The sequence below is a fragment of the Cygnus olor genome, chromosome 6, assembly GCF_009769625.2.
Source record: "Cygnus olor isolate bCygOlo1 chromosome 6, bCygOlo1.pri.v2, whole genome shotgun sequence".
In the NCBI taxonomy this organism is placed as follows: Eukaryota; Metazoa; Chordata; class Aves; order Anseriformes; family Anatidae; genus Cygnus; species Cygnus olor.
Genome location: NC_049174.1, coordinates 26,426,256 through 26,450,846, shown reverse-complemented (window position 1 = coordinate 26,450,846; position 24,591 = coordinate 26,426,256). Strand labels below are relative to the sequence as shown.

Here is a 24,591-nt window from a genome sequence, read left to right as displayed (position 1 = left end):
CACTGGTAGAGGAAGGACTACCAGATTGTGGTTAATACATGACAAATAGGAAAGCTTCGAGCTTACAGCTGCATTAAGGCGACGTTCTTGCATGCATATTCTTGTTTGAGACTATTTGTCTGAGTTCTGAGATAAAACACTTGATTTCATATGCTATCTTTCATCCTAACTCAAGTGCAGCACGATATTTTACAGGAGAAAACTGCATTATAGATGTCAAAAAGCAGGGTGTAGAAAGATAAGGTAGTGAAAGAAGTAAAGCATTCAGTCATCAAATCAGTAAATGAAGGGAAGATCAATCTAATGGGGATTAACAAAGAAAGAGATGAGATGTTTGTAGAAGAGATTTGGAAAGAAATGGTCAGCTGATGAGGCAGAGGGACATAGAGAAAGTGATCTAGGCTACAGGACTGTTTTTAAGTCTCTCCCTATTCAGGAAAACACCCAAGTATATGCATAATCAGAAATACATGCTTAAGTGTTGACTTCAGAGGAATTTAAACGTATGTTCACATACTGTCCTGGATAGAGGCATTCTTCTGAAGATGCTATAAAATAGAAATCTTTACTAAACGCCACCCACCCCCCACCCCCCCACCCCGCCCCGTGTAGTGACATTTTTCATGTGACAACATAGATTTGGCAGCTGACTTCAGACCTGTTACAGTAATGGATTATTTGTCGGTATTCTTATGAAGAGCTTCACTTCAGTAATGTTTCTCTAGATAATTTTGGCAAAGTAGAAGTCAAGGTCTAATGACAAGGGACTACAGCTCCATGGTTACCTCCATGTAACATTGCTGTGAGTCCAGCATCATCACTGGGATTCTGGGGCTGGTGTCAAACCAGACGACTTGGAGGAGCCTGGCCATGATGGTACCATGTTCAAAAAGACTCTCAAGGAGCCATGGGTGTTTTCTGTTCCTTGGGAGGAACTGAAATGAGGTCTTTGCTGCTATTTTACCCAGGTCACAAGGCACTCAGTTTGTGACGGCATCTTGGGTTGAGCCATGGTACAGCACGAGAGTTAGTATGCAGCAGGGGCCAGGTCAGGGTGGACTCTAATAAATGTAGACCAGTGAGAAGAATATTGAAGTTAGCTCCCAGGGGAGAAATTATATGAAAGTTATTTGTAGCTTTTTCCCTAGTCCTCCAGCCCAACTGTTTCTGTGTAAGAAGTAATGCCAAGAACCAACGAAAAGCAAGGTATCTGCAAAGTTTTGTCCAGCTGAATGCTTCAATATAGCTCTTACCTGTTTGTATATTATTCCCAGTAAAAGTCTCCAGAGAACTGATCATGGTGAAATCAGTGTTGGCAGATCCCAAACCACTTTATTCACTTGAATAAAAAAGACTTCCAAACTCCGACTAAATTTCCAGCCATCTTTGGAAAAGAAGTTGTACACACACACATAACCGAACCAATTTTTGAGTTAGGTCAGGAAAGTTCAAACCTTCCCTCAGGGCAGACAATGATGAGATGACCAGAATGTAAGAGAATAAAATGGAATTGAGCCAACTTAGATATTTTGCAACCCATGTCTTTTTAAGAGTCCCGTGGGACCCTTACTGAGGACAAATACGCTGGACTTTGAGGCTCTGGTGGATAGGAATGACAGCCGCTCCGTGTTCCTCACCAGAGCATCGTCACATGGCATTGCCTAGTGAGTCAGAGGGGAAGGCTCTCTCCCACCAACACCACTTCCTCCGTGTCCTGGGATTTTCTTTGCAAGTCATCTATTCAAGGCTTGGCTGGGTCTTGACCTCTCTTGGCATGTGAGATCTAAACCTGGTATGACTCCAGATTCCCCTCAACCGCGTCTGGTTTGAATCCTGTCAGTGCCGAGGCGAGTGTTACCACAAGAATAAGAAACTCTTCAAAGCGTTGTTTGTTTGTTTTTTAAAGAGCTGGCTTCTGCCAAATGTGAAGAAGGTAAGAGCACTGTGAGCTGTAGCTTCTTTCCCTTCAGGTCCTGATGTGCTGATGGAACTCAGGATCCTATCAGCCTGGTTTCTCCATGCTTGATATCTGCAGAGGAGGGATTGCATTTCCGTTGAAGCATGTGACGGTTTTTGATAAGAACAGATGCTGAGCAGAGACTTGGGCTTGGTTTGCACACAGACATTGCGTTGCTTCAGGTATGTCAAACTGGTGCAGTGTATTGGGTGAGTGACCTGTCCCAAGGTGACTCTGAGTGAACGGCGCAAACTGAGGGACAGAAAATTCCTCGAGGTGCCTTGTGCTGAAGAGCAGATCTTGCTTCCTCCCCATAAACTTCCGCTGGATTCAGTGGTTTCCTATCCCTTCATTTGGTTTTTGACTGTGTTGCCAAACTGGCCTTTATCCAGATTCTGGTTGCTGTGATTGATTTCATTGCTTTGCCTTTTATAAACCCAACCCCAACCCTACCGGCTCTGTGTTCATTGGTGGCTTTTCTCCCAGGCAGGGCAATTTTGTGGTTCACACATTCACCAGCAAAGCTGCTGCAATCTGTGAACTTCCAGGGCAGTAAGGACTTGTGTGTACGTGTGTTTGTGTGTGTGCAGTCTCAGTGTTAATCTCTTCCATCCACTATCATTCACAATGGGTGAAAGCTACACTGAAAGATAATCTCCCTGCCTACAGTGCATCGTGGTCTGCACTCTGCTGATTGCATTTGAGTTTCAAATGAAATAGCCTTCAGAGTCTGGGAGCACGTCTTCTCGACACAGGGGGGCTAGAAATTGAAATGAAACTGGAGTCTTACAGAAGCTCTTCTTGGAGGCTAAAAGATAGAGATTGTGCTGCCAGGGAATCTGGCATTGTTGGGAGTGTTGCAAGAACTTGTCAAATAAGCCAGTAAAAATCTATGGGTACAAAAGCATGGGCTGCATTTGTTGTTCATTTTTGCCTTGTTGGACTTTCAGCCTGCTTCATTGAACAGCAGAATGAGATCTTTGAAGTGGTACTTGTGTAATTAAAATTTGATTTCCTACCCACAGGTCCTTACAGCTCGACTTGAGCTTCCTCAGTCCCTCAGATACTTCAGTTTAGAAAATTAACTGTGCCTTCTTGTACCCTTTTTATTGGCTGCAAGCTCTTTTACAGCCAGCATCAATGGTTGTATTAATCCTTACAGCATTCATGAGTACCAAATGTGTACTGCGGTGCTGAGCAGGAGTAATTATTTTGCCATTACATTATGAACAGCTTTAAAACTTGCATTATAATGTGATGCACATAAAGGGAATTGTTAATATTAGAGGTTCTTTTCTGGACAGTTGAATTTTCTTGGTTACTAATAATGCTATAGACTATTTAAATGGTAAAACCTTTTAAAAAACCCTCTTCACTGTCATGTGGTATGTTTTTTGCTTATTTTAACAAATTACGCATAAAATGCAACTAAAACAAAACCCAAAACATACAAAGTGCAGGTCCTTAATTCCTATTTTCAAAGTAAACTCAGAGCCTGAGGTATTTAGACATCCCACTCCCATCGGCAGCGAGCTTCCACACTGAACATGTGTAGGAGCTCACACCCCACTGAAAGCAATGTGGGCCACAAAAGAGACTTAGAGGTGCCAAGGGAGGACTAATGGGATTTTCAAGAGCTGCTGCCACATGGAAAAGCTCACTGCTGGGATTTCAGCAGTCTTGATTTCCAGGGTTAGTTAGTTGATCGGTGTTGTCTAAATAAGTTAAGTAATCCACTGCACCTGAGCAGTTATGTTGTCTCATTCCCAGACCACAGTACAATGGCCCTGTGTTTGGCTTTTCCACAACTGGAGAGAAATGTTAAAATAAATTTTGTGCTGAATTATTAAAGCCATTGCAAGTGTTTTCATTAAAATATGAGTATCTTTAATATCCCTTCTCTTGAATTTTAAATAGAATCAATAGTTGGTGACTTAATTACCCAGCAATATCTCTTTTTAAGAAAGTCATTTTTACCTTTTATTAATAAAATCAGTGTATTTACACAGTTCCAGCCTCAGCACATCTTGCTTAGACTAAGTGCATCACTTAAAGGGCACATAATGTTACCACCCTTTGGCTTGCCCGAGACTTTACATCATGCTCCACAGTGAATCCCATAGTGATCTTTATCCTATGCAAAAAATATATCATTTTCTCTATCCTTCTAGATAAAATGTAGAAAAAAAAAATACCACAATTCTCTAGTCACTTTAAACTGTCTCCAAAAGTGAGGAGTGAGGTTATGTTCAGAGTACCTATAGTACCATGTCAGACAGACTTTTGGCTGCTGTTTGGAAAGCAATGGGTATGCCGTGTGAGTTGGGCACCTGCAGTCAGCCATGCAAATAACACCTTTGCCTCTTCCTCAGCTCTGCATGGTTCAAGGGCTTGGCAGAGCAGGTAGAATCGGGGCTGGAGGTCTCATCCGTCTCGTCACTTAGGTGCTGTAACAGGAACGTAACCTGTTGTTCAGTGAGATACAAGGGAGGAGGTCTTTGAGGTTTGTGGAGTGATGAGGAACCTCCTCCTTATGCTGCAGTCTGTCAGCATGGGCTGTCACCAGAGCTGCTAGCAAGAGGAGGATGTCTGGGGGCATTTGCAAGCTCTGATGCTGTAAAAACAAACCCTGTTTTGCAGGCAGCACCCCAAAAGCTAGCTACAATTCCCACACAAGGTTAAAGGGTGGCTGTGCCTCTGCCATTGCTGCATTTAGGAGAGAAGCAGCTTCAGTGACCTGGGGTCAGCCTGGGGCTTTTTCCAAAGAGAGTCCTTTGGGAATCAGATGTGACATCTAAGGTTGTGGTGGGCTCATTTAAGGCTCAGCTGAAGACTGCAGATACTGAATTCCCTGTCTTTTCCCAGCTGAGCTTAGTGCCTTGTTTTTGACAGAGCTGAAGGAAGGTTTGGGGCATCTAAAATTGGTGTGGGGCACCAGGCATGTAGAAAGGCAGGTGAGAGCAGTGACTGGGGGAAGCAAGGCACATCTCTGGAATGTGGTGGCACAGCGATGAGCTGTGCTGTGCTCAGCTGTCCTCTCCTACCATCCACTGGTCCCTGCCACAACAGCAGCGGATGCGCGAGGGCGGGCTCTTCCGCCTCGAAAAGCCATGTGCGTGCGTGTATCATTCCCCAGTGAAGACAACGATGACTCTTTGAAATGTTTTCCTGCATTTGCATTTACAAAAGCTGGATAAGCCTTAAAAAAAAAAATCTGATAAGTAGCAGGCAATTGAATTAACCACTGTTGACTGTATTGCTGTCTCTTAACAAACTCCATCTGTATGGTCTCCCTTTGTAGACACAATTTTATAACTTAATTTCCCTACCAAAACATCAGTGTTTACTTAGTAAGAAATCTGTTCTTTGTCAGCTTAAAACAGTGATTTCTTTATTACCACTCTGCGCAAGGAGTGACAGCACAGAGTTGGCACTGGAGCAAGTCTGGTTGAGTCTACAGCGTTGTAATGGAAACAGGGTGAACCGAGGGTCAAGTATAATGGGATTTGTATACAGAAATGTGTCTGCATAAGGAATAGCTTCATGAGATAAGAGAATGAAAGATGAGGCCCGCAGGTCTCCCCTTGCGTGGCGGTGAGCTGCTGGCGGCAGGAGGGAGGTGTGACAGTAGGTATATAGGGCCGCTGACTTCGGCAGACAGGTTTACCTCTGTGCTGGCGTAGCAGAGGTGCCTAAATCATGTGTGCTCTGGTGCTAGATGGCTTCGGTGGCTGTTGGGTGGACTGGGTGGTGGAGGGTGATTGCCCTGCAAATGCCACCTATGCGATTTTTATTGATTTGGAGGAGCACAGGGTCAACAAGGGCTTTTCAAGCTATTACGATCTGTGGCCTCCCTAAAAGTTTTCCAGCAGGGTTGTCAAACATGGTGTAGTGAATTTAGCCTGAATGACAGGAGGCTTGCAGGGCTCTTTGTTGTATTTCACAGCACCTATAGGAGTTCTTTGTGATTCCCAAGGGTTTTGCAGAGCAGTGTAAGTCTTCAGCAGTAAATAGCAGGGGAACATCGGCACCCTATTTCTTACCCGATAAATATGTTAGATTTTCTTTTGTCATTGGTGAATTGGAGAGCAGCAGCAGAGAATGACGCAAATGGAGCAAAAGGATTTTTGGGTGGTACGTGGTCAATGATATAAAACACCTCATTCCTTCTTATCACGAGCTGGTTTGCGGGGGCAGCCTGGTTCCTTTGAAGTCTGTAGGAGTTGTACAGTTCTGCTAGCAGTGCGAGGATTTTACCAGAGGACCAGGCTTTGGTTTATCACATCTCTTTTCCCTTGCAGTAGAGCCGTCCTCAGTGTTACACTGCATGCTAGAACTGGTAGAGAAATGCCAGGTGTTTATCACAGTCAGTTGGAGAGAGATTCTGCTTTCTCTGAATTATTTGTGTTCATCCTTCCCATATGGAAAATTAACTGCTGAACATTGTCCAGATTTTTAAAACATCCATGTTTCATTCTGCTTTACGTTTTTTCTAATGATTTAAAAAAAAAAAAAAAAAAAAGTGGTAGGTTGAAAAGAAGAAAATAAAATGGAAGAGTAAGTGTATTGTTAATTCTTGCTCTGCACAGAAAGCTCAAGACATTTCTAAGAGAAAAGCTCATTAGGAATAAAAAGGCTTTTCTCCCTGCAGTCATGTTATCAGTGAAAAACTTTTACCTAGTTCTGCTCTTCAGCATGTAATTGCTTGCTGTTCAGCATCCTTGTAGCAAAGGAAAGGATGGTTAGATCAGCCAGCCCGTTGGATCAGATCTTACATTACATCTTGAGCTCTTCGAGTGCCATTAGCATTTCCTTTTAGAAGTGAAGAAATATTGACAGTTTGGTAGGTTATCTCGCATTTTACTGCACGTTAGGGCACTTCAAAGTCTTTATGTAGTGATGGGAACTGTCACGAAGTAGATGTGAAAGGGGCCTTTGGTCCAACTAAACCTGTCAGCAAGAAGATTTAGGGCAGATGGTTATTATTAGAAATCAATGTATTTATTATATATTGTTCAGGAATATTTCCCTTTTGAGGTTTCTGTGAGTGCTGTTGCTGTTTAAAATGTGTCAAATGCCAATAAAATTAATTCCTACAGAAAACCTGTCGAGCTCCAACCCAAAGCTTCACTATTATTGGAATGTGTGTCTTTTACTTCTTTGTGCTGTGATGCACCAGAGGCAGGTACCTGCAGCACACCAGCAGCGTATTTGGGATGTGCGTACGTGCGTGTGAGATGTGTTTCTGTGTGGCTATCACAGTCACCTGTAGCTACAGAGTTCCTCTTACTGCTGTGTCTAAAAAGGTTTTGTAGAGATCCGTGCTGTACCTGTTCCTGTTCATTTTTGTTCCCCTTTGTCAGCCACATTTTTCTGGTCACTTCCAGTTGGTTACAACAGCTTGTTGCTGCTTAGGGCAAGCATTGCATCTTTCTGAAGCATGAACTCCAATGGTTTTCCCTTCTACTTCAGAAGAGAGGATAAGAAATTTCTGGCTTTTTATAATTAATTGGGTGTACATTTTCCTTCCTTGGTGTCTTGCTTAGTTATAGGATTTAAAGACCTTGGATTATGGGAAGAAAACATTCCCAATAGAAAAGGAGGGTATTAGCAGCAACATTAATGCTGGAAGCCACTGCCCTGGAACAAAGATTCATTTTCCATTCACCCCATGATTTACAGCACATTCCAACCAAGTGATTTGGCTATGGTCTTCTGGCATAACATTGTTTGCCCTTTCCATGACATTTTGCATATAAAGAAAAGTTATGAGCTTCTTGGGCATTCAAGGTACCAGGAAATGCAGGAGTCTACCTAATTTGTTAACATGAAATTATAGATGTCTGACATAGGCTCCGTTAGTTAACATTGGCTAGAGTAATGCTGCAGCCAGTTGATTGTATTACAGTCATGATGAAGAGGAATGGTCCTTCTTTGCTTTTCTGGGATATGACGGGTACGGAGCCAAGGCAGATTTAAAATGTAATGAATGAATAAGCGTTTTGTATGGTTTGCTTGACTCTTCCATGAGCTCCGCAGCTGCAGTGTTGCTGCTATTGACTCACCATCTCCGTGACAGGTTGGTGCTGGCATAACATGGAAAGGGACTTCTCAGAAGTACTATAGGGGTAGTCTTTTAAATGTTAAGCCCTCATCGCACTTGAACGTTGATTTCTTTTAAGGCAGAAAAACCCCACCCAAAGTAGCACGGGAAGAAGACACGAAACAGGGATCACTTCCCATTTGTTTTCCCAAGCCCAGGGTCTTCACAGCTACGAGCAAAAGTATTCACTCGAAAGTGCTAATACCCTCACCATGTGTCCCAAGGGAAATCAGTCAGATGCAGATAAACGGCTGTGTCACATCCGACACATCTTTCTAACACCCATTTCCCACACGCTCTCCCCAGTGCAACATCCCCTCAGATCCCCCTCAGCTTCCCGCTCAGCTCTGCCATCAGGATCTGGTCCCTGCCTCCACCTTGCCCCATCTCATTCCTCACTGCTTCCCACCTCACTTGCCCCTGACACCCCCAAAGCCACTTCCCAGCCCTCATCCCTTCCCCGCCCTGAGCCCGCAGTGTTTTAACACCCTGGCCTTCACATCTTGTGACTATTGGAATCAAGTTCTCACGTCTGGTGGTTTTAACCTGAAGTTCACACACCTCCAGGTTTGCATCGTTCCTTCAGTCTGTTGCCGAACTACTTTTGTGGGCTCTTGCACTTTTATCCGTGCTTTCTTTCATGCCTTTTCTCTCGCCTTCCTTCTCTCTCTCCCCCTCAGCTACTTTCCTTGAAGTTCCCCTTCTTACAATACACTTGGTCTCTGAAGGCTTTCATCATTAATCTCTCAAGAAACTATCTTAGAGACTCATCTACCGTGCTTTGATTTATTCATTGTGTTGGGTTTTTTTTGTCGAGTATCTCGCAAGAACTGAGGTGGTCATCCTTCTACCTCCATCGCTAAAGGAAAGCTTGTGTGAAAAGGTGGGCTTTCAGAACTTAAATTAAAAGATCATGTAAGTAAGATAATTGGATAAAAAAAGGATATTAGGATCTGAAACAGAATGTTTACTTGCTTTGATGTGCTTTGGGAACATATGTCTGCACAGTGGGCTGTGCGGCTGATTAAGTATAAAACAACCCAAGAAAAAATCACCACTATTAAGCTTAAATCAAAGATCTCTCCTCAAGACACTAATTTGATTTGGGTTTGAAGGTCCCGTATCAACTCTAATTTCTGCCTTTGATGTCTTGCTTCTTTGTGTGTTGTATAATGGAGGGCAACCTTACTTATTAAAAATATGCATTTTTCTTCCATTTTAAAAGCAAATATTGTTATTGTTGTTGTTATTGTGTTGCAGTTATGCCTACAAGTGTCAGCCAAGGCTAGACCCAGATTGTGCTAAATGCTGCATAAATAGAATAAGAAACCGTACGTAGTTAGGACAGTTTCTAATGTGAGGACCGGTTCCTGTACAGGATTACTTCAGCTCCCAGCCTTGCTCCCTTGTCCCAATAAGGTTGCCAGCAACCTGTGAGCTCAAGAATATCGCTAACTTTTGGTGGACCTTAGATGGAAGAAAAAAAAAAATCAAGTTCCAAACCAAAATACTTTTGATTTCATTGATAAAAAATAGTAATACGGTTACATCAAGTAGAATTAAATCTTTTGTTCTGTTTGTTCTTGGTTCAATATATATTGCTGAAATATCGTCTAGGTATTTTAACTTATGATTCAGTCAGGTGTGTGTGAAAACAGAATGGTCTTTCAAAAGGAAATATGAAAGTTGTCTGCCTTTTTCTTAACTTCTAAAGAAAAAAAATTCTTTTTCTTACCTGGAGCAAATATATTAAATTGACCTCACAGGCTAGAAGTTGCATTAAGTCCTGAATGCTTTTTTCTGGGGAATGGGAAAAAAATATATTAAGAAATTGGACCCACCATAGATTACTATACTGTTTCCGTGGTGTGGATGGAAAATGGAGATCGACGAATCAGAGGCCTGGTCTTGTTGCTCCTGCCATCTGTGGCAGAGCTTCCTTTGACTTCAGTGGTACAAGATGAGACTTTGAGGTGTAATTTTTAAAGGTATTTAGACAACTACCACTGCCAGTAGATGCCTAGTGGGATTTTTTTATAGACCTAAAACCTTCTAAAAGCAATGCCTTATCACAAATCCACAAATAAAGATTTTATAGGCAGAGATTTGTGTCTGTTAAGACCCCAAGTAGCTTCCACAGTTATCTGATCTGACATCTGTGATGCTGGGCATAGGATTTCCCTTTTCGTTTCTACAGTGGGAGAAATTAGTCTTTCCTACTATTAAAACTCCAAACCTTGTGATACTTTTAGAGAGCCCATCTTTTAGAAAAACATCTAGTTTTGCCATAAAGTCTTGCAGCAGTACTGAATTTACCACTTCCCTCTATAAACTGTTCTAATGGGAACTTGCCCTCACTGTTAAAATATCTTTTTTTCTTTGTTTTTTCATGCTTTCAATGCCTCAAAGCCATATTTGAGGGGAAAGGAGAAAACATGAACTGCTCAAAGCATGCCTGTTAAATTTCTGCAGAGAAGCTGTAGCAATTTTTGTCCAGCTTCACTGTAAGTGAAAGCATTGTTTAATTGCTTAAGGTAGCCCTGATTTCCTATAACATTCATCTTTGTGGGTATGAAAAAAAAAAAGTATTAATCCCATTTTAGAGCTGATAAATTACAGGAAAAATAAATAAAATGACTTGTGCTGAGCAATCCCAGCAGAGGAAGGCTGGGAGTCACGTGATGTCTCTTGGGTCCCCATCTTCCTAGTGGGACACAGAAGCTGGCGTCTTTTGAGTTGCTAGCCCTGTATTGGAGCATCGAGTCACTTTATCAGATCATTATCACCTTGATGCGGTGTCAGGAGAGCTGGGAAGCAGGACTGATTCCCCATCGCGTCATTACCAGGCTGCCCCATGCTCTTGGGCAGTCGCTGGAGGTCGGGGCAGCTGCAGGGCAGCTCCATGCCCCGTCCTCCCAGTGTGCTGCAGCCTGTGCATCCTCTGCTTTCCGAGTGGAAAAAACTGGAGGAGGGCAATTTCTGTGAATGATCAAATGCCACATGCATCTGATCGTCGTGGCCCAGGGCTGACCTCTGAAAGGTGCCTCGTTTTGAGGGACCTCGCAGAGTTTCATCCTGAGGGTACCGCGCAAGTGTCGCGACCTCCCGCCCTTCCTGCTGTAAGGGACTTTAAATCAGAAATAAACAGAGGTGAAGTCAAGGGGCTAGTGAGAGCTGTTTAGACTGAACCGTTCGGCTGGGGTACTGTAGGTTTCCTGCTGGATAAAGCTGTGGCATCCCATATGTAGAGTGTCTGCCACAAGTGTGGACCCTTCTTGGGGTAACCCTATGGCTCTCCTACATCTCCTTCGGACTTTGAGTGGTATTCTGGATACACAGCGTTTGTGAAAATCAGGCCAGGATGTTCTATTTATGTTATGAAACAAAAGCAAGGATTTATTATGTGGGGTTTGGATGGGATAGCTGGCTTTAAAAGACTTTTTCTTCTTATAGCAAAACTCTACCAGGCTATGATACTCCCCCCGTAAGCAGTTCTGTTCCTAGCTTCCATTCCTGTGTAGCAGCATGCAGTTTTTTATTGCACAGCAAAACAATTGCCTGCAAGTGTCCATATTCCATTAAGCATATGGAAAAGTATTCAGCCCTTTGTTTTCTGCTGAATGAATACATTTGGCACATAGCTATTAATTTGGACTAGTCATGGGACATTAGTGCCGTTTAATTGTCCCCATTTTTCTGGGTTTTATTTAACTGATGGAGATTATTTCAGAAATGTGCAACTTCTTTAACTGTTGCATTCATTGCCGGGTACCCCTTGTGGAGGCTCCAGACCTGCATGCGGCAGCAGGGAGATGGTGCCTCATCTCTCCTGTACGAGTTTTTGGGATGGCTGGTGCATCTGCAGGTAAACAGTGTAAGCATTTATGCTCACTGAGGAGCATTATCCACTGCCTTAGTGAAAACTTGCTCTGTAAAGCGTTAAGCAGAGTGCATTGCCTCCAGCACCGCCCTGCAGCCCTTAGATGGGGTCAGCTAATTTCTCCCCAGTCTCAGTGTCTCCCTCTGTTAGTGAGCAGGGAAGGGAGAGCCTCTTCTGGGTGGGTGGGGAAATGAATCAGGGCTCGTGCACTTCATCAGAGATGCAATTTGCTATACAAGTCCTGAGCATTAATTATAGAGCCTGGGCTTCTCGCCGCAGCCGCGGGGAAAACAGGCCCCTGGCTCCCATTAAATTTAATGGCGTTTGGACACCTAATTCCCTTAGCCTATTTGAAAACCAGAATGCCAGTTCCTTCAGAAATGCATGTGGTCAGGTGAAATCCCTTGTCCCGCTGCAGGCAGAAGATTTTCACACTGCTGGCTTCAGCAGAGCCAGGAGCTCTTCCCCAGGCACAGGGGTGTTTGGGGCATGATTTATGGGTTGAGGAGGCATGGGCAGGGGCTCGGGGCGTGGGGCTGGGCAGCCCCACGAGCCGAGGCACTGAGCTGGATGTCTCTGCTCCTACAGAGCAGCAGCTGATCCCTTTCACTTTGCTCCTCCTTTGTCTAGGAGCAGCCCTGTGAGGCTCCGGCCGCCCCTCGCTGTGCGTTGGCAGCGTGCTGATTCAATGGCACAGCGTAGGGCTGGGGGTCAGATAAGGAATCATGCAAGTGAAGCAACTGGAAAGAGAGGGAAAGACAAGTTTTGGGGAATCTGCGGGCAGAGGAGGCTGTGGCTCCAGCCAAGTGAGCTATTCCTGGTAGGCAGCTACCAGAAGCCACGTTGTTTTGGGATGTGCTTTGCTGGAATTGTACTTGTACAACAGTAAGAGGTGATTCCCATCTGAAAGGGCTTTCAGGAGCCAGACCTGACTGAGGACAGCTATCCTGACACGCAGGTGGGGAGATGTGGTAATGAGAGGCTTCAGGCAAAGCTGTCAGGACAAACTTGCTCTCCAACCTGGTCTTCATGCGCAGGGCCAGCCTCCTCTTGAAATGCCGCCCGGGTCTCCAGCTGCATGCATTTTGGGGGAATTCTTGATCTTTTTCCCAGTGTTACCTTTTTGGCCAGGGTGGAGTTTTCCTGTTCTGAGGGACTTCAGCATTTCTGCCCAATTTAGCATGGGGAAAATGAACAGCAAACCCTTCATATTGTTATACACATTTTAGATGTCGGCCTCACAGTTTGATCAGTGGAGGCTCCGAAGGCTCATAAACCTGGTAATACACAGTTTCAAGCCTGCATCAAAGAAGTTCACAACCCTTTTGGGAGAAGCTGTGAGTACTGATGAAAGAGGGAACTTATTGTATATGTAAGAAAACTTCTTTCATGGCTTATGTATTAAGGCAGGCTCTGTGGCCCAGGGAAGATTGGGGCTGCTTTTAATTTACATCCCCCCCTCACTTATATTAAGTCTTCGTCAGAAGAAAAATTAGTCAGATGTTTTCTTAATGACATCATTTTTTTTAATCCTGTTTCATTTTTTCCAGATGAGGCGGTGGAGATTATTAGAAATGAATTGAAACTAAATCTGGAACAGAGGCTTTGATTCACTTCTCCCTCCTCCCCGGTAGAAATAAATTGGTCGGCTCCGTGCTCGGCCGCTGTTACGAGCAGCCTCGGCAGAAAGCAGCCCGCCGGCCGTGGCTGCAGCCTTCCTGACGGCCCTTTCCGAGGGTGGCTTCCGTCACCCCGTAATTTGGGTAACGAACTGCTGGAGCGATGCAGGTGGGGAGGTTATGAGGTCTGAAATAGCGATGCCATCATAAGTTTGTCTTTCGGCGCCGTGAAGGAAAACAGGCTGGATCCCGCTGGGTGTTCCTCTGGCAAAACCCAGCTCTCGGTGCGAGGAGCGCGTGCCGGCGGCTGTGCATTGCTGCCAGTCCCTCGCCGAGCTTTGTATCTGATATGGTTTCACTGCCTTGTATTTCACACCAGTGAGCCACGCAGTGTAGTGCTACAGGAGAGTACTTTGAACTATAAATATTTTAAAAGACATTTAATTTACTACCCATCAGCAGAAAGCGTTCAAAAAACCACAAGGTTTACTAATTTATCAGAAAGACAGAGAAACACACAGAAGATCAAACAAAGACAAACACGCTCGTAAACTGCTGAATAAGTCTGCAAAACTTATATTACGTTTCTGTGTGGTTTTGTTGATATGCAAGTATTATAAATAAATTAGAGTGCACCTGAGCTGTTGATAAGGCAGGGTGGGACTGACATCCTGAGGTGCAGGTGGCGTGCCTGAACTGCTCAGACCCTCGCGCTTGTGGTTATCTGTGCGCAGAGATGGATTTGCTCACTAACGTCAGGTTTGGATATTCTCAGGACAGGACACTGGTAATGCCACCCTGTAGCTCAGCCCGCATCCCACATCCCTGCCCCAGGACTGCCAGATCCACGTGGTGCCTGGTCCCTGGGGTGCCGTCCCATCGGGCACGCGTCCACCTCCCCCAGCCCTGCTGAGGCGCCCGGGCAGGGCCCAGCGCCGGCCCTGGCGTGAGTCCGACTCCAAAGCAGCTCGGCTTCCAGCAGCCTGGCAGTACAGGGGAGGCTAACGCAGAGCAGATTTAGCTCCTCCGTTTGGCCTGATGGCAGCTCTGCCTGTTTTGGTGTCTAGCTCAGATTCTCTGTTTCTCAGGTCAGGGCCTGTAATTTTTTCTTCCCCTCCTCGCATCCTCTGCGGTTTGTGTTAAGAGGACGGAGGATACTGGAATAGATGTGTCTGGGAGTTGTCTGCTTGATTTCTCTTCTGTCTTTGCCCACCCTGTGAAAACTGCTCAAGTGCTGAAACGAGCCTCCGACTTTTTTTGTTACCTGCTGAATCCCCAGCATTTGCTGGCTCCTTTCTCAGGTAACATTTAGCCTGGGGAAGATCTGAGGCATTTAGCAGTGGTGGCCCCCAGAAAGCATGCAATAAAACCTCTCCTGAACTTTTGCCCTCTGAACTGTAGGGCCGACCTGTCAAGGGGGTTTGTGCAAGCCCTGATGGACGTGGGCGGGAGGGCTAAGCGGTCAGGGCTGCCTAGCTGCATCCACTCATGTGGCTGGGTGGCAGGGTGGACACTGTGGATGTCCCCGTGTCCCCATCCTGCCCATGTGGGGGCTGGGGCTGGCTCCAAGAGCTGCTCTGGCCCCACACAGCCTGCAACCCTCAGCAAGGCAGCCCAGGCGGGGCGAGCCACCGGGCACCAGGTGATTTTTAGCCCCCTTCTCAACCTCCTCCCAGCAGGGTCAGAGGGAGAAGTGCGGCCGCGAGTGACAGCTTCTCTCTGTTTCCTCCTCAGCCCTCCTCCCCTGAGCGGCAGCCCCGTCATCTCCGACATCTCCCTCATCCGCCTGTCTCCGCACCCCGCCGGGCCCGGCGAGTCGCCCTTCAGCCCGCCGCACCCCTACGTGACGCCCCACATGGAGCACTACCTCCGCTCCGTCCACGGCAGCCCCACGCTCTCCGTCATCTCCGCTGCCAGGGGCCTCAGCCCCGCCGACGGTAAGAGACCCACGCCACCGCATCCTGCCTGTCCCGGCCAGTCCTGGGTTCACCACCGGGGATGCCTGCGTTGTGCCGCTTGTCGCTCACCAGCGCTGAAATTCCCTGCAACCCAGGGACTTACAGCTGCGAGGGCTCCGCAGCTGCTCTCTGAAGTGGGAAAGCTGTCTCTCTTTCTTTTCCTTTTTTTTTTTTTCTCTTCTTCCCCTTTAACTACACATTTGTTTTGCATCATTGCGCTGAGAAAGCAGAGCGTGAGAATAGCTATTACCACTGGATCGTATTATAAATATTTTGCTTAAAGTATGTTCCTTTCTGCAGCGCTCTCAGCTCTCTTCTGAGCTTTCCTGTTCTGATGTCTCTACCAGGAGCCTTGCTCCCCTCAAGAAGGGTCACAGTTGTCCTGGCTGCCTAGTGTGTCCGTGAATGACCCAGCAGAGAGGAGGCAATGACGGCTGGGTTGTCTCCCCTTGGCTTTGTGTCCGGGGGCGTGCACAGCTCCAGGGTGAAGGAGTGGGCCTTTCTTCCTCCTTGCTCTTGAGCTGCTCTGCTGAAGTACTCAGGAGAAGGCGAGGGTGTGTGGGAAGCTGGTGCTCAGAGCGTGTGGGAGGTGGTAGTACCCACCTAGCCCAGGCAGACCACATGTGGGGTCAGCATGGGCACTGGCTCCACATGTCCAGGACAAAAATAGCCAAGCAGGGAAAGGGGAAAATGCAAAGCTTTCCTGGGAGGGCTCCAGGACCTCAGAGCTTGTTTTTTAAAAGCAGAGAGAGATTTGTGTGAGTTCCCTTGGTCGTCATTATTTTATACTGATGGTGAATTTGGGCTGCTGTGTATGTCATGTTGACTATAACATGACCCTTCTTTGACTTGGGGAGGTGCTAGCTGTGACTCACTTCACCAGAAGTGCTTTATCAGACTGCACACCCAGCAAATCCCAGTGTCTCTCAGCTCCTGAGCCACCACTGGGGCAAACTAAACACACCAGAGAGCAACGAAGCCCTGGTTTACTGTCTGGCAGCATTAAACCATCTTCTGTGGGTAAAAAACACATTCCTACAGTGATGGAGAGATGCATTATGCCTCCTTCCCTCTCCCAAAACGTGATCTTGATGTAGAGGGCTTCCTTTCCACAGCCTCACCAGGGCAAGTGCCTGAGTTCCCAGCCGCCGGCAGCGGAGAGGCACGACGGCTGCCGTGCGTGTACTGTGTCCCGTCCTCCCCCGTCAAAACCAGTTTCATTATTTGCTATGAAAAAGAGGCATTGTGTTTTGGGTTGCTTTTCTTTTCCTTTCTTTCTTTCTTTTTTTTTTATAAGGCCGCGGTAAATAAGTTAATGGGGCAAGTGGGTGGGGAGGCAGGTTTGAAAAATTACAGCTGGGAGAAAGTGAGCATAATTGTCTTTGGCAGCCAAAATGGTTTTAGGCTGCCAGACACTAAACCTAGCTCTATGCATTAGACCTTGGCTTTAATTTCCTCGCACCACTATCGGGAACTGGGTTGCATTTGTCTTTCCTTCCTAATAGGCAGGGATGTGGATGCTGACAGGGTTACTGCTGCTGGCGGCCGGGCCCTCTCCCCCCTCCCCGGGGCGACGGCTGCGTCCGAACGGGAGGATTATTAGAAGGGGGAACGAGAGATTGTTTATAAATTTGCGGAAATGGAGGAATGCAGAGGCCCCAGCTTAGTTTCTTTTGTCCGCAGAAACACGCCCAAGCTCACGTCACGGCCACGCTGAGCAGGGCCGCGCAGAGAGGGCTGGCGGGGGGCGCGGGGGGGGACGGGGCCGCCCGCCTCAGCGCTGAGGTCTAACGTCCTCTGGGAACCTTCTCCCCATGTTCTCCTCCTCGCCCCCGGCTTCGGCAGTGGCTCACGAGCATCTGAAGGAGCGAGGCCTCTTCGGGCTGCCCCCACCACCGCCGGGAGCCAACCCCGCAGACTACTACCACCAAATGACGCTGATGGCCGGCCACCCGAACCCCTACGGGGACATCCTGATGCAGAGCGGGGGAGCAGCCAGCACGGCACACCTCCACGAGTACCTCAGCCCCGTCGACGGTGAGTAGTGGATCATGCCGCAGAAATTCGGGGCAGATGGATGGGGCTGTCTTTCAGGTGGAGGTTGCTCTATGTGGTCACCCTGCCCTGCTGAAACCCATGGGCTACTGGATAATTTTTGGCTTGAAACATCGCATTGTTCCATACACCTCTATATAAATTATGCCTAATTTAAAATACATGCACCGAGGTGTTTTTGGAAGGGCTGCTGCATTGGTAGGAGGTGGGCTGGTCCAGCAGACAGGGCGATGCTGCTGTCCCACTGCCTTACCCATGGGCAACCACTGCGTGCTGTGGGGCAAGCCCCAGCTCCAGCTCCCCATCCTGCCCGCCTGCCCCGACATTTTGTCCGGCCAGCGTCTGGGACAGGGGCTGGCCACTTCCCCCTGTCCCAATGCTTGGCACAGCAGGACCCTCCTCTGGGTTTGGAGACTGTAAAACAAAACCCCCGAGGAGAAAAAGTACATTAACAGGGAGCTACGGTGGCGAGGATTGTGTTCATACTTTGTGGGAGAAAAAAAAATTGCAGGAATGCTGTATTTATACTAGTATCAGGCATTAGAAACCCAGAAAGTTCTGGTTCATGGCTAAACGAAGAAGAAATAAAATGATGTTAATGACTGCAGTGCTGAGTCACCCCCACGGCCTGACCGCTGCCCTGGTGTGATGGGTAATGTTTATGTGGGAGAGTATTTGAGGTCCGTCTGACTTTTAGAGTCGCTAGAAATTTCTTTCCTTTCACTTTATACCATATCTTGTAAAAACTGGGGTTACACAGATATTCTGGAGGGCAGTTTGGGGATTAGTTCTGCTGGAAGAAAGAGAAGTCTTGGCTCGGCTTTCAGATCCCAGCTTCTGTTTGCTGGGCTGTCTTTGGATTTGCTCATGGACCATTATAATTTTTAGAGTGGGGTTCTGCATCATTTCATTACCGCTTCAAAGTTTCTGTTGTTGAGCTTTTAAGATGAAAGACTTTGCGGTCTTGCTGCTTCGTAAAGTGACTGGTTTAGAATGATAAAAGCTGCTCTGGCTGTTCAGTGATAGGGACTTCGGATGTTTCTAACTGAAAAAAAAAAAAAAAAAAAATTCTCGTCTGCAGCTGCTGCCAAAGTTTTACCTGAGTAGTCATTTTCTGCCGCCAGTTCCTAGACTGATTGGAACCCTGGATCCTAGGCTGAAAGGGAGAGCACATACACCTTGATGTCATCCTGCCTCTAACATCCAAAATATGTTCAGGGTTTCTCTACTACAAAACAGCAAGTCAGTAAGGCTGCTCTCAGTCTTCCATCTGAAGGGTTAAAGTCTGTGCTTATAGCAGATGGGTGCAAATGGGCTCTGCCAAGTTCTCCTCAGGCTCTTGAACAAGACTCCTTCCTCCTTGCCTCCTTATTAGTCCATCTCTGACCGGCAGTGCCTCACTGAAGTGCCAGATAAACAGCCAGTAAGAGAAGCAAACACAACTGTTTTCGTGCTAGTGCAGGCTGACGCTCAGCACACCAAGATGCCTGTTCTCAGGTTTTGATGAAGATCAGTCTTTATCCGAAGTCATCCGAGCTATTCCCCTGGGCAGAAGACTCTCTTCCCGCTTGGCTTCCCCTGAAAATGGCTCTAGAGTAAGTCACGTAACAAAGGTCCCAATTTCATGCAGCCATGCTCGTGACCATTACGCATTGGAAAGCCACGGCTCACCAAGCATTTATTTTGATCTTTCGGTAAAGCTTTGCTGATCAGTAACTGGAAAGCTTTTTGTGGGCCTTCGCGTGCTCTGAGTGAGATGAAAACTTTGGTACATCGTGAGGATGCAACCTGAGATACCGGAAGGCTACTTTTTAAGAACATGTGAAGGAGCAGCAGCCCAGTGCCAGTCTCTGGTCTATGCATTCAGCTTTATCCATCAGCCCAGGGAGGGCATCTGCTGTGATCACGTGCAGTGCTCTGCTTTATCCTTCCTCACTCCCCCTGCGGTTGGTGCTGCTGCAGGTACTGTGACCAGCTGTGGTCCAGAGAGGCATATAAAAGCATGGCTGAAGTCAGACGAATTTAAGTGCTGCTATTTTCTATTCTAGTGTTTCCTAACATCAAGTCTGGATCCTGAGACATCAGGCTACCTTACCTAGGTTGGTATTTTGTTGGTGGGCTTAACCCGTTATCCCCAGTGTACCAGCCTGTCTGATGAAGGAGGCCCAGTGTCAGCATGAAGAAAGAATTGTTCATTATTAGGCAGAGAGTAAAATGGATGGCTCTGAAATTCTGGCTGATGAGCTGGAATATCCCTCTCACTTTAGAAAGCTATTTCAAAAATTTAAATCAGTGGGGACTAAGTAAATAGTTGAACAGATAATTTAATAAAGCATCCTCTTATGGTGTTTTTCTGAGACAAGAATATCAGTAGCATGCATAAAAACCTAGTGAGTCACTGCCTCACAGCCTCTCTTATTCAGAGAGCCCTTTTCTTCCCAGAGAGACCCAGAATCTACAAACTTTACAAGAATTATTTTGCTGGTTGCTGAAATGTAGGTAGCTCCTGTTATGTGGTCACATGCAGCACATCTGTGATAACACTGACACCTGCAAAAGCAAAAGAGGAAGATAAGCACATTTTAAAAAAAAAAGGCCTATTCAGTGTCACATCACCTCCAAGCATCTGCAGGTCCATGGGAGTCTAAGACACTGAGTATGGTTTTTCGTCCATGCAGCTGGGTCCTTCTGGTTGCTCTAGCAGCACTTCTTGGAGAATCCCTCAATGACTCTGAATTTGTCTGTGTTTTTTCGCTGTATCAGATGCATAGAGTCAGGAAAGCAACAGGGCATCAGTGTTGGCTGGAGCCTGTTGGTACTGTCCATGTGTCAGAGTGTTTAAATAGTAACTGAGCAACGGTGCTCCACAGCTGCATCTCTTTTGCAGATTTTTTACTGTGCAGCTACATCAATAGTTAAACCCCTAAAGTAGACCAAATCTCAGTGTTACACACCAGGCTGCTTGCGTCTTCAGGCCAGTGACAGTGAAAACTAAATAACCCTACAGGTAGCTGGCCTGTTTCATTCTGTCCATCCAAGCAGGGACTCTTAATCCAAGAGCAGAGTTTGAATCCAGTCTTATATCTATTTGCCAGAAAGCCTACGTTTTCAAAGCAAAAGTTAGCCCCTTTCCAATGTCATAGCATGGCTGGTGGGACACTTCTGAGATTGTCTTGCACAGATCAAACAGTCTTTTACATCGCTATCCTAGAAGTGTGTGCCACATGGTGTATTATTCAGGTTATAGGGTGAGAGGTGAGGGCACCCATGAGGCAGAAAAGATCGGTGGAGGGCACAGAGGAGACTGGAGATGGCTGCAGCTTTCTGAGCATATTTAGTGCATCCAGCTGTTTTTTCCATAAGCACAAGGGCTTTTGTCATTACCTACAGCCCTTCTGGAAGTGCCATTTGCTCTCAAGAGGAGTGCATCCAGACTGACGTGTTGTTTGTATTCTAATAGCCCTGTACATCAGAAGATCTCTAAGTATTGTACGAAGCAAAGCCATTTCACCATTGGAAAAGAAAGATCAAATGATCAGAGAGCAGAGCAGTGGCAGCTCTGGGAACAAGATGCAGATCTTCAGAATAAGGAGTCTCATGGCCAGCGGGGGAAGCCAAGCTTGTCTTTAAATCCATAACTTCTGTTTGCACAGTGTCAAAAGTGGGATTGGGTTGTCCATACTGAGTCAGGGAATGGGAGAAAAAACATCTTGAGTTCAATTTATGTCCAAGCAGCACTGTACAGAGACAGTCACTCAGGTCACAAGTACTGCATAGATGTCTGTGCAACCCAGCGGTTACCAACAGCAGTGCTGCAATGGCATTTCATCCGGTTCTGGAGCTAGGGAGGGGATCCCTGCCCTGCTTCTTGCTGCCCCGTGCATGGCAGTCACAAAAGTCTTGACTTAATAACAGCAGTTCAGCTGGGAAAAGGCTTTGTTCAGCCCAGGATAGCCAACAGACCAGCATCTGGCACAGTTGCCCAGGATGTGGGCAAATGATCAAGTAGGACTTTATTTCCCCCAAGTCAAACAGTGATTCACTGTTCACTGGCCACTTCATCGGCCTCTCGCAGTCACTGTTGTTGGAGCCTTTCTACTTCAAGTAAATGACTTAATAGTCCTCGGGCTGGGGAGCCGTGCTGGCAGTGCAGCCCAGCGGTTACTGCAGTTAGCAGGAGAGCGAGAGGTGAGTTCAGGACTCCTCCAGCAGGTTGACACGAAGCGACTGCTCCATCCGGAGAGACAGAGGGAAACCAGCCTCACGGTGACCCGGGAAAGAAGTGCCTTGCCTGGGGCTTGAGGGACCAGCAGCTCGGGGTGTGCAGGCTGGGTGTGCTGGGTCGCAGATGACTTCCACAAACTAGCCTGCTGTTGGCTACTCCGGGCAGACGGCGCGCCCTGTGGTCGCTTCCTTAAAAACTCTGAAAGAACTTTTTTTTGTTGTTGTTTTCTTTGTCCCAGCACAGAATGGAAACTTGCTGAAATCTCAGAAAAGGTTCAGAGAATGGGAAACGGTTTCCCACCCAGTTCTAGCCAGCAATGCTGTTTTCCTCCCCAGAAAAATATGTGCAGAAGAGAGAAAAAGTCCCAGAGCATCCCATAAGCGCTCTGTCTGGAATCCCGCTGCACTCTGGTTTCTAAAGAATTCAATTTACATATGCAAGTTGGGTCGTCTAAACAGTCGCCTTGTGGATTGGGAGTAGAAGAATGCAGCCTTGTCTTTCAGCAAGGATTTGAGGGAAGCATTAGTATTCCTTGAACTTCGAAGCTGATCAGGCCCCAGGGAGGGAAGAAAGAAGGGTCCCAGGACAGCGTCTGGTGCCAGAACAAATGTCCAGCATCTGCTGCAGTCTAAGTGAGACGTGTGCTGCCACTGCAGAAGGGGAGAGGGGAATAAGGAACTGGTTATGTGAAGAACGTGAGTAGCTTATTGCTGCTGCCTCTTGATGAAGGGATCGTCCTGCGTTTTAATACTGCCCGTGGATTTAACCTGATGACGGGAGGAGGGGGTATTTCTGTACGCTTTGGGTGGAGTTTCCTTGGTGAGCGGCCAGGGACAGGGACCATGCTGATAGTGCTGGGATTATCCCAGGGCTTGGTGGGGCATGCAGGAGAAGGTGGGGCATGCAGGAGAAACCCTGGCTGTGTTTCAGTGGGAAGGGGGTGAGCATTTGCAGCCTACATGCCTTATGGGCTCAGCCACTTGGAAGCAAATTTCCTCGATGTCCCTCTGTGATCGAGACCACAGCAATGTGCTTGTCCGTAAAGAGGCACCTGAAACTTCTGCATAGGCTCCAGTAAAAAAAGGAGGGTCAGAGGCACGAAGCCCTGAAGGAGCTCCCACTGAGGGAGCCCTTTTCTTTGCTGCCACAATTTCTGATGCAATACGGAGGCCTGAAATCTCCCTGCAGGAAAGCCACCTCCCTCGGTGTCCTTCAGACAGCCCACAGCCATGGTGAGCGGCTGGGGCAGGAACCTCGGCTCCAGCCTCCCCTGGGAGTCTGGGCCTGATCCTGAGCTGGCCAGGCCCTCTGGCACGACAGCACTGGGAACAGCCACGGGGCTCACACCACAGGCTGCCATGCGTGCAGAAGTGGCCCTACAGCTCATTGCTGGCCCATTGTGGGTAAATTTAATTTGGGGAAGAAAATCCTGGCTTCTGAGTAACTCATGATAATTCACAGACCGTGTATGAAGTGTGGGCGCTGGTCCATCACTTCTTTCTGGACCCGAGTGAGAAGGAGTACTATTCAAGGGAAAGCAACTGACGGTAAAAAAGGGTTGTATTTGAGGTAGAGAGGCATAGAGAAGTTTGTTTTAAAAACTGAAACTCTGGCAGATGATTTGAATTTAATTTTAAATAATTCCCTAATTTTGGTTTAACTTCTGACATTTTCAAATTCATTGTAACCTATGATGACTTTAGGCTTCTAAACAAAACTTCTTTTAGAACAACAACTGAATTTTATTTTTCTTTTCTTTCATGAGTGATGAAGGGAGTGCTCAAACAGTTTGGAAACTTTTCTCCTAACGTTTTTTCCAAATATCAAAAAAATCTTGAAACTAACATTGTTGGGTTTGCTAAGTCAGCATTTCTGAAAGGGAAGACGAGTTGGGGGAGTTTTAGTGATAAATCCTCCCGAGGCTCTCCATCTCCATCTCTCTGTGCCTGAAAATGGATCCTGCCTTCATTTACTTCTCTGGGCAGTCAGTGCTGGAAAAGTTGTATGCAGTGGTTCCTTTGAGACATCACTGGACCTCAGGCGATACGGGATTTTGCTTACCTATTCTGAGCAATACTGAACACCTTGCCTATGTGTACAGCTACTCTAATTTTTATCTTTGCTGTTGCCTGCTATCATTTAATGTTCATGCTCCGTGTCCTCAGATCAGGGGATGAGGTCAGGCTGATTTTATTATTAAGAATGATCCCGCAGCTGTTAATCTGCTTTTCAGAAATAATTGTGAAACGTTTCCCTCTTCCTAAATGCACTCATGAGTGCTTCCTTGTGTGGTTAAATTCCTTTAATGTTTTCCGGACACTTCCCTTTCTGGGCATCTCGGGCAGGCTGTTATTAAGAAGAGATGAATTGTTCATCCATAGCCTGCTGTTAGGTCACAGCTTTCCCTGAAAGCCCGCAAGATCTCAGAGGCTTTTGTGTAAAGCATGAGCCTAACCTATTGGATCTGCTATCAAACATTTCATATTGCCCATGGTATGTGCAAGATCTAAATTAGAGCGGACAGTAACACGATGCATATTACTGGTTTGGTGCCAGGAAGTCCCAGGACAGCTTGCAAATCTGACAGCTTCCAGCAGAGTTTTACACGGGGAAAAAATGACATACCTGTGTGCAGCCAGGAGGGTGCCCACGTTGGTTGCACCGGTAAAACCAGGGCTTCTGTTGGACATCAGGACTTCTTCGCTCTGCAAATTAACAGTGACCAATGGCTGAACCAGCGCTGTGGACATAAATCATTGGAAAGAACAGCGAGAAATGAGTACAAGGCTTTTCT

General features: G+C 46.7%; 1 protein-coding gene across 7 annotated transcripts in view; it reads left to right on the top strand.

Moving 5' to 3' along the window:
* Positions 1-24,591, top strand: part of GLI2 (GLI family zinc finger 2) — a 193,005-nt gene that overhangs the window by 135,732 nt on the left and 32,682 nt on the right. For all 7 annotated transcript variants that reach the window (XM_040561197.1, XM_040561199.1, XM_040561201.1 and 4 more), the window contains exons 4-5: positions 15,294-15,496; positions 17,363-17,554. In XM_040561197.1, the coding sequence (XP_040417131.1) occupies positions 15,294-15,496; positions 17,363-17,554 (395 nt within the window). The remainder of the gene's footprint in view (positions 1-15,293; positions 15,497-17,362; positions 17,555-24,591) is intronic.